We start from the raw sequence: 10,343 nt of genomic DNA on the forward strand, positions 1-10,343 counted from the left end.
AATTTAATTTCATTTGATGGGTCAATTGTCTCAAGGCTCAAAAATCCTTCTTTAACCCCGTCTCCTCCCCTTCATCTACACTGATTGAAGTGGATTTAACAAAGTGACATCAATAAGGGATCATATCTTTCACCTGGATTCACCTGGTCAGTCTGTCATGGAAAGAGCAGGTGTTGCATTTGTCACTGAATAATTAACTCCAGTTCATTGAGACGAATTGAGAGGTAAATGAATCGAAAGTATGAGAATTAATGAGTCATTAGGGACACAATTAAGAGCCAATAAGTTCTGCGGTTGCAGCCAACAGTATTCATTATTGTCCCGTTCTAAAAAGGAATGTTTCTAAACTGAGGTTGTGTCTCAAACGGTTCCCTATTCCCTGGTTGGCAGCACTACGTTTGACCAGGGCTCATAGGGAATAGGGGTTGACAGTAGTGCACTATATAGGATGACATTTGGGAAATAGGCAGAAGTCCCTGTGTCGCGTAAAACGAAAGCTTGAGCAATGTTTTAATTTACTTTTTAATTTTTTTTTGCAGTTTATTTATCAAAGTTGAATTCATTGAAAACCTCTCTCTCTCTCTCTGTCCTGCCAAGGTTTCTAGACTGTTCATTTGAAGTTCATTAGACTCGGTAGCGGTACACAGACAACAGCTTGCTAATTACTGTATGAGACGTCGTCTGACATCAATGGATTGCTCAGAACAATCTTGGATGGTTGCACGGTCTGCCACTATGATAATGAAATGGAAGTTTGTCCTATCCTTGTCACTGTACTAATCTTGAAACGCTTAGGAACACATGATATTGGAAGAAGATGGATGGGTTTCCTCATTGGTAATGTTAGAGAGCAGATAACAGATGCTTCTTCCCCGTCCCCAAAGACCCCCCTGGTTCCTCTCTAGGTTTCTTCCTAGGTTCTGGCCTTTCTAGGGAGTTTTTCCTAGCCACCGTGCTTCTACACCTGCATTGCTTGCTGTTTGGGGGTTTTAGGCTGGGTTTCTGTACAGCACTTTGAGATATCAGCTGATGTACGAAGGGCTATATAAATACATTTGATTTGATTTCTTGGGATTCAAGAAGGGGAGAGAGGGGAGAGGTGGGAGGGGAGTGGGAGAGAGGGGAGAGGTGGGAGAGAGGGGAGAGGTGGGAGGTGGAGAGAGGGGAGAGGTGGGAGGGGGAGAGAGGGGAGAGGTGGGAGGGGGAGAGAGGGGAGAGGTGGGAGGTGGGAGGGGAGGGGAAGGTGTCTCAGTTCACATCCTGCTGTCACGTCAGAAACCCTTATCTTCAGGCAGAGGGTGAAAAGATGAAAATCACTCAGTACAGGAAATCTGTATTTCCTGATGTATGACAGTACAGGAAACAGTCATATGATTATAAATCTGTATTTTCTGATGTATGACAGTACAGGAAACAGTCATAATGATTATAAATCTGTATTTCCTGATGTATGACAGTACAGGAAACAGTCATAATTCAGTCCGATGGTTGCTATAATAAATTTGATATTTTCTTGCCTTTAAATCTGGATATGACTTCTTAGACCACATAGAGAGGCAGAGGTAACACTGGTTCCATCTGACTCTCATCTGTTAAATGGTACAGGAAATGTGTCCTCCAATCTAACGTCATTACCTTGCACAGCACAGGCAGCCTCCTCTCACAGCAGGGGGGTGCTGGAAATTATCAGGCTCAATCTGTCTGATAACCTCTCCAAATGTTAATGGATTCACTCCCATAAAGGGCAAGCGTGGATTTCAACAGATTTCGTTTATCACACTTATTGGTCATAGCAGCCCGCAGGGCAACGGCTAGGCTACGCACACAAAGTTGAGACATTAGAGAGGGATGGGGATAGACTGAGAGAGGAATGGAGGAAGAGAGAACAGCGTAAGAGCAAGGGGCTGAAGGGCGGGGGAGAGAGAGAGAGAGAGATGGATGAAGACATCAGAGCAAGGGGCTGAAGTGTGGTGGAGAGACAGAGAGATGGATGGATGAAGACGAGCAAGGGGCTGAAGGGCGGCGGAGAGAGAGAGAGATGAAGACATCAGAGCAAGGGGCTGAAGGGCGGCAAAGAGAGAGAGAGATGGATGAAGACATCAGAGCAAGGGGCTGAAGGGCGGTGAAGAGAGAGAGAGAGATGGATGAAGACGAGCAAGGGGCTGAAGGACGGTGGAGAGAGAGATGGATGAAGACATCAGAGCAAGGGGCTGAAGGGCGGGGGAGAGAGAGATGGATGGATGAAGACGAGCAAGGGGCTGAAGGGCGGGGGAGAGAGAGAGAGAGAGAGATGGATGAAGACATCAGAGCAAGGGGCTGAAGGGCGGGGGAGAGAGAGAGAGCGAGAGAGAGATGGATGAAGACGTAAGAGCGAGGGGTTGAAGGGTTTAGGTATCCAGCTTCAGAGAGGTGTGTGGCTTGACTGCCACAGTCAATGATTCTGATGCAGAGTAGTTGTCATGAGGGAGCACTGTGGACATCACAGGCTAATTTAAGCTGAGAGTCCACTGGGCACAGACTGGGTACAGACTGGGTACAGACGTCAGTCCATATCACTGGATTCAGAGAGATGCATCCATCTGGCACATAAAGGGTCTGGAGATATTATTTTAAAGGGTCTGGAGATATTATTTTCAATAGAGTGAGAGAGAGAGAGAGAGGGTATATATAGCGAGAGAGAGATAGAGAGAGAGATAGAGAGGGAATAGAGAGAGAGAGAAAGAGAGAAAGAGAGAGCGAGAGAGAAGGGGTGTATATATATAGAGAGAGAGGAGAGAGAGAATATATATATATATAAAGAGAGGGTATAGAGAGAGAGAGAGAGGGAGAGAAAGAGAGGGTATTTATTTATATGTATACAGTTGAAGTCGGAAGTTTACATACACCTTAGCCAAATACATTTAAACTCAATTTTTCACAATTCCTGACATTTAATCCAATTAAAAATTTCCTGTTTTAGGTCAGTTAGGATCACCACTTTATTTTAAGAATGTGAAATGTCAGAATAATAGTAGAGAGAACGATTTATTTCAGCTTTTATTTCTTTCATCACATTCCCAGTGGGTCAGAAGTTTACATACACTCAATTAGTATTTGGTAGCATTGCCTTTAAATTGTTTAACTTGGGTCAAACATTTCGGGTAGCCGTCCACAAGCTTCCCACAATAAGTTGGTGAATTTTGTCCCATTCCTCCTAACAGAGCTGATGTAACTGAGTCAGGTTTGTAGGCCTTCTTGCTCACACATGTTTTTTCAGTTCTGCCCACACATTTTCTATAGGATTGAGGTCAAGGTTTTGTGATGGCCACTCCAATATATTGACTTTGTTGTCCTTAAGCCATTTTGCCACAACTTTGGAAGTTTGCTTGGGGTCATTGTCCATTTGGAAGACCAATTTGCGACCAAGCTTTAACTGATGTCTTGAGATGTTGCTTCAATATATCCACATAATTTGATTTCCTCATGATGCCATCTATTTTGTGATGTCCACCAGTCCCTCCTGCAGCAAAGCACCCCCACAACATGATGCTGCCACCCCCATGATTCACGGTTGGGATGGTGTTCTTCGGCTTACAAGCCTCCCCCTTTTTCCTCCAAACATAACGATGGTCATTATGGCCAAACAGTTCTATTTTTGTTTCATCAGACCAGAGGACATTTCTCCAAAAAGTATGACATTTGTCCCCATGTGCAGTTGCAAACCGTAGTCTGGCTTTTTATGGCGGTTTTGGAGCCGTGTATAAATATAAATATATAGAGAGAGTTTATAGAGAGAGAGAGAGAGAGAGAGAGAGTGAGGAGAGAGAGAGAGGGTATATATATATATATATATATATATATATATATATAGAGAGAGAGAGACAGAGAGAGACCACATCGTCCATCACTATGACAGGACAACCCCTCACCAGGCAGCAGATAGGCAACACCAGTTCTGGTTTACTTCTCCTGAGTCTTGGCTGAGTCTTGGCTGTGTCCTGGCTGAGTCCTGGCTGTGTCCTGGCTGTGTCCTGGCTGTATCCTGGCTGTGTCCTGGCTGAGTCTTGGCTGTGTCCTGGCTGTGTCCCGGCTGTGTCCTGGCTGAGTCTTGGCTGTGTCCTGGCTGAGTCTCGGCTGTGTCCTGGCTGAGTCTTGGCTGAGTCCTGGCTGAGTCCTGGCTGAGTCCTGGCTGAGTCCTGGCTGAGTCTTGGCTGTGTCCTGGCTGTATCCTGGCTGTGTCCTGGCTGAGTCCTGGCTGAGTCTTGGCTCTCCTGGCTGTGTCCTGGCTGTGTCCTGGCTGAGTCTTGGCTGAGTCCTGGCTGAGTCCCGGCTGTGTCCTGGCTGAGTCTTGGCTGTGTCCTGGCTGAGTCTTGGCTGTGTCCTGGCTGAGTCTTGGCTGAGTCCTGGCTGAGTTCTGGCTGAGTCCTGGCTGAGTCCTGGCTGAGTCTTGGCTGTGTCCTGGCTGTGTCCTGGCTGAGTCTTGGCTGAGTCCTGGCTGTGTCCTGGCTGAGTCTTGGCTGTGTCCTTGCTGTGTCCTGGCTGTATCCTGGCTGTGTCCTGGCTGAGTCCTGGCTGAGTCCTGGCTGAGTCTTGGCTGTCCTGGCTGTGTCCTGGCTGTGTCCTGGCTGAGTCCTGGCTGTGTCCTGGCTGAGTCTTGGCTGTGTCCTGGCTGAGTCCTGGCTGTGTCCTGGCTGAGTCTTGGCTGTGTCCTGGCTGAGTCTTGGCTGTGTCCTAGCTGAGTCTTGGCTGTGTCCTAGCTGAGTCTTGGCTGAGTCTTGGCTGAGTCCTGGCTGAGTCCTGGCTGAGTCCTGGCTGTGTCCTCAACTCCTGGACAGTCTGTGGTGCAACGTGGCTGAGATCTGGGACCTGTGGAGTTGTTCTGTGTTGGAGTGTAACGTGGACAATGGTTTTACAGGACTCAGCCAGGACTGGTTTTACAGGACTCAGCCAGGACTGGTTTTACAGGACTCAGCCAGGACTGGTTTAACAGGACTCAGCCAGGACTGGTTTTACAGGACTCAGCCAGGACTGGTTTTACAGGACTCAGCCAGGACTGGTTTTACAGGACTCAGCCAGGACTGCTTTTACAGTAAAGCTAGTGAAGTTCATAAACGTACAACAACAACAACAACAACAATAACAAATAATAATCTGTTTTGGGGTGAATTGTTTGTAGAAATGAAACATTTGATTGTTGTCAACATTCCCAAAATAAAACAGATAACAGTGTTTCTGTTATGAAACGTAGAACATTAAGTAAGAACAGACACATCTAATGATGAAATCACTCGTCTGAACAACAACAATAAGGTTGACATGTTGTGTGTATAGAATACAGAGGCACAGTCATGTCATGACACCAAATAGGGAGTTTGAAGATGTTTATTGCCACTAAATAATGAAACGACTTAGTCCCCCCCCTAATAAACCTGCTGTTATGTGCTCTACTGTTGTATTTACAGATATACTAAAAGTCCAACATTTCACTCAGCCTAACAATTAAAATTCTGAATTAGTTTCATGATTAGCATGCAGCTATGGCGTTATCGAGTTATCCGCCAAAAAAACAAAACACAGCATTTCCATTGGAATTATGGGAGATGTTTTTCGTATTCTGAAAGTCCAAAATGGAGGAGGTTGTTTGTGACCGTGTGACATGAGCAGCTTCTTCCTTCTACAGTACATGCAAAAAAAAGGATATATTCAGCATTTCAGGGACAATCTGCCTCACAACGTAACAAAATAAATCATTACTGAATAACCTTTTTCCTACTTAACACAGACCCTTCAATCGCTACGTAGGATCGAAAATAATCTGTATAAAATAAATAAAATCCAAAATCATGCCAATATAAAAATGTAATTTAAAAACAACAACATTTTAAATGCTCAGTTCTACATCAGAGTGTTTCAACAACTGAGTTGGTCTTCTTCTACAGAAACTACAATGACAATCAGACCTTCGTTTAGTTGAAACTCATTAAGAACGACCGAACACAAAGGGATAAGATAAGTACAACGCTTTCCTTCCTTCCTTCCTTCCTTCCTTCCTTCCTTCCTTCCTTCCTTCCTTCCTTCCTTCCTTCCTTCCTTCCTTCCTTCCTTCCTTCCTTCCTTCCTTCCTTCCTTCCTAATGAGTACTTTGTGCTTAACAGTTTTCCTTCAAAATCACATAAATAACATTTATTTATTTTTTATTTTTTTAAATAATTATCTTCAGACCAGTGCTTAATTTGTATATTTGGAGGCGCCAGAACAACAAAAAAAAGTGAGTGCTAGAGGGGATTGTCCTGGGGAGTTCTGAGGTAGCAGAACGCAGGAGAGAGAAATCCCCTTTATAATAAAGCACAGAATACGTAGCATCACATTTGCGTTGTGGCATGGAGCAGTTAGAGTAGAGGCACTTACACAAGTCATACACACGGGGAACATTTTTAGTAGCCCGCGAGGTCCGGGGGAAATGTTGGCCTTTCATAAATTACATTACATTACACATCTATTTACACGACTGGAGACTTTGCCAGAATATTATTTTTTAAATACAGCACAAAATGATAGAAACGGCAGGCTCCTTTGACACGGACAAACTGAGAATCTGAGATCAATAAAAACAGCGTTTGTCTTGAATCCATCACTAGCCCAGGCCTCGGTGTGTGGAGACACGTTGTAGGTTACAATATGAGGAGGAAATGATAGTCCTAATAATGCCTTCCAGTTTCACTGACTCTCCCCCCATGATGCACAGCTCACTGGCTGGGGATGGTCGATGTGCTCGTGCCAAAAGCTTCTCTCTCTCTTTTTGTAAAACAATATTTGGAAGTAGATCTAGTATGTTGGTAGCCTACAGCAGAGTGTTTTCAGCAGGAGCCATTGTATTCGATTGTATTTGAAATGTTGAGAAAGGCCTGTTGTTGTCTGTGTGCTGTTTTTTTACACTGACAGATTTGCCGTGCGTTCCTGACTGTAGGCTACTCCTTGTTATTGGGCTACAATCCACAGCTAGGCTATTTAAAAAAAAAAAAAGCTATTGATCCTCTGTGGCTAAATTATAAGCCTTCTCATGGTCTCTCTCTCTCTCTCTCTCCCTGTCTCTCTCTCTCTCCCTCTCTCTCTCCCTGTTTCTCTCTCTCTCCCTCTCTCTCTCTCTCTCTCCCTGTCTCTCTCTCTCCCTCCCTCTCTCTCCCTCTCTCGCTCTCTCTCTCCCTCTCTCCCCCTTCTCCCTCTCTCTCTCTCTCTCTCCCCCTTCTCCCTGTCTCTCTCTCTCTCTGTCTCTCTCTCTCTCCCTCTCTCTCCCCCTTCTCTCTCTCTCTCTTTCCCCCCTTCTCTCTGTCTCTCTCTCCCTCCCTCCCCCCCTTCTCTCTGTCTCTCTCTCTTCCCCTTCTCTCTCTCCCTCTCTCCCCCTTCTCTCTCTCTGTCTCTCTCTCTCCCTCTCTCTCTCTCTCTCTCTCTCTCTCTCTCTCTCTCAGTACCTCTAAAACAATCTGTTCCCAAAGGTAGTATACGGTCTGTCTCAGAATACAACTGCTTTAATAATCACTGAAGGAGGCTGTCAGAGAGAGAAACAGAGAGAGAGAGAGAAGGGGGGGGGGGGAGACATACAGAGAGAGAGGGAGAGAGAGAGAGAGAGGATAAGGTTACCTCAGTGTGAATGAATGGGACATCAATATGAATCACCATAGGGCTCTGGAGAAAAGTCCCAAAAGGGTGCCATTTGGGACAAATCCCTAGCTATAAAGGCAGGCAGATGATGAACCTGTACTGTTAGTGGAGGTTACTGGGACTGTAGTCGAGGTTACTGGGACTGTAGTGGAGATTACTGGGACTGTAGTGGAGATAACTGGGACTGTACTGTTAGTGGAGGTTACTGGGACTGTACTGTTAGTGGAGCTTACTGGGACTGTAGTCGAGGTTACTGGGACTGTAGTGGAGGTTACTGGGACTGTAGTGGACGTTACTGGGACTGTAGAGGAGGTTACTGGGACTGTAGTGGAGGTTACTGGGACTGTAGTGGAGGTTACTGGGACTGTACTGTTAGTGGAGGTTACTGGGACTGTAGTGGAGGTTACTGGGACTGTACTGTTAGTGGAGGTTACTGGGACTGTAGTGGAGGTTACTGGGACTGTACTGTTAGTGGAGATACTGGGACTGTACTGTTAGTGGAGCTTACTGGGACTGTAGTGGAGGTTACTGGGACTGTACTGTTAGTGGAGATTACTGGGACTGTAGTGGAGGTTACTGTGAGGGTGGTGGAGGTTACTGGGAGGGTGGTGGAGGTTACTGGGACTGTAGTGGAGGTTACTGGGACTGTACTGTTAGTGGAGGTTACTGGGACTGTAGTGGAGGTTACTGGGACTGTACTGCTACTCAACAGAGTTCTAGAGGCTGTGAGTAGGCTTGCTTTCCATATACTGCTCAATATCCAGATAAGAGACTAGATTACAGGCGTATGCATGTTAAGATGAGAGTTTCCACAACCAATAGCCAACTCATGTGGATAATGCACACAGACAGTCATGCTTGGGGTGAGTTGGCTCCACAACGCCCTCTGGTGGTAGGATTATATGCCCAGCACTCAATAAAGCTGTCCACCTTTACCACAGGCGTCAGACTCGTTCCATTATATGTCTATGGGCCGAGTGTCTGTGGGTTTTTGCTCCTCGTTTGTACTTGAATGATCGAGTAAGGTCACTGATTAGTTAGGAACACCCCTCCTCACCTGGTTGTCTAGGTCGTCATTGGTTAGTTAGGAACTCCCCTCACCTGGTTGTCTAGGTCTTAATTGGTTAGGAACTCCCCTCACCTGGTTGTCTCCCTCTTAATTGGTCTTAAAAACCAGCTGACACTGGGCCATGGAATGAGTGACACCCCTGACCCCTGGTATCCATACAACCCTAGTCTCATGGGACAATCCTTCCAAATCTGACCCCTGGTGTCCATACAACCCTAGTCTCATGGGACAATCCTTCCAAATCTGACCCCTGGTGTCCATACAACCCTAGTCTCATGGGACCATCCTTCCAAATCTGACCCCTGGTATCCATACAACCCTAGTATCATGGGACAATCCTTCCAAATCTGACCCCTGGTGTCCATACAACCCTAGTATCATGGGACTTCCAAATCTGGTCTCATTGACTGAGTGAAGATGGGGTCTCCGGGGGGGTAAACTGTCCCAAAACATCTAAAAGTGACAAGTAATATGAATCTCTCCCAAGTTACACAGGCTCCCTAGAGTTACTCAAATTCCTCATCTCAAACTCAAACACTAAATCCTCCAAAACAAAGAGATGGAAACTCTCAAACACCAAATCCTCCAAAACAAAGAGGTGGAAACTCTCAAACACTAAGTCCTCCTAAACAAAGAGATGGAAACTCTCAAACACTAAATCCTCCAAAACAAAGAGATGGAAACTCTCAAACACTAAATCCTCCAAAACAAAGAGATGGAAACTCTCAAACACTAAATCCTCCAAAACAAAGAGATGGAAACTCTCAAACACTAAATCCTCCAAAACAAAGAGATGGAAACTCTCAAACACTAAATCCTCCAAAACAAAGAGATGGAAACTCTCAAACACTAAATCCTCCAAAACAAAGAGATGGAAACTCTCAAACACCAAATCCTCCAAAACAAAGAGATGTATACTCTCAAACACCAACACCTACACTCTAACCACTGAAATCCAGTAGGAAAGGTCCAACCTCAGTATACTAACAGAAGACTGAATAGTTTCTGTAAATGTGTTATCTAGCTATAGCAGCTGGCCTTGTCCTCTCCTCACACGGTCCTTTAATCTAAAGAGACAACAGCCACACAGCATGTTGATTACTTACACCAGATGTTGCAGGAATATCCCCCCCCCCCCCCCCCCCCCCCCCCACCTTGTTGAGAGATATTAAAGTTCAATTGAACTGAATTGAGTGTAGTCCACCAGAAATCCATCCTGACCACCTCTAACTGATTAGGACTAAGTTACACCAAACTTAAAAAAAGGAAAAGTTGCACCAAAGTCAAAAAACAAAACAAACCCCCCCCCACCCCCCCCCCCAACCCAAAGAAGCAGCAGGAAACGTGGTTGGAAGAAGTGGTCCACTTGTATTTATCATCGTTGTTGTTTTTCTTCACACTGCTTTCTGAACGTTGCAGTAGGAACTATTTAAGACGTTGACATCAGTAGTCACGCTTGATTGAGGTTATTCATTACGCAGTAGTTAGGTTGTGAAGTAGCAGGTAGTCCAACGATAAGTTCTCTCTCTCTCTCTCTCTCTCTCTCTTCCCGAGATGGTGAGTCTTTCTGTCAAGTTGTCTCAATTGCTGCTGCTGCTGCCAGTGGAGATGGAGGTTAGTGATCCATCTTTACCCT

The 10,343-nt window shown here is 45.5% G+C and overlaps 1 protein-coding gene across 2 annotated transcripts in view; it reads right to left on the minus strand.

Annotated features, from left to right (window-relative positions):
- Positions 1–5,345: 5,345 nt before the first annotated feature.
- Positions 5,346–10,343, minus strand: part of LOC149984303 (transmembrane protein 65-like) — a 79,702-nt gene continuing 74,704 nt past the window's right edge. For both annotated transcript variants that reach the window (XM_090230633.1, XM_090230636.1), the window contains one exon: positions 5,346–10,343. This exon is cut by the window's right edge and continues 94 nt beyond it. In XM_090230633.1, the coding sequence (XP_090086759.1) occupies positions 10,288–10,343 (56 nt within the window). In that variant the 3' untranslated portion in view covers positions 5,346–10,287.

The sequence above is a fragment of the Oncorhynchus mykiss genome, chromosome 3 (assembly GCF_057628025.1).
Source record: "Oncorhynchus mykiss isolate SJ-2025 chromosome 3, ASM5762802v1, whole genome shotgun sequence".
Classification (NCBI taxonomy): Eukaryota; Metazoa; Chordata; class Actinopteri; order Salmoniformes; family Salmonidae; genus Oncorhynchus; species Oncorhynchus mykiss.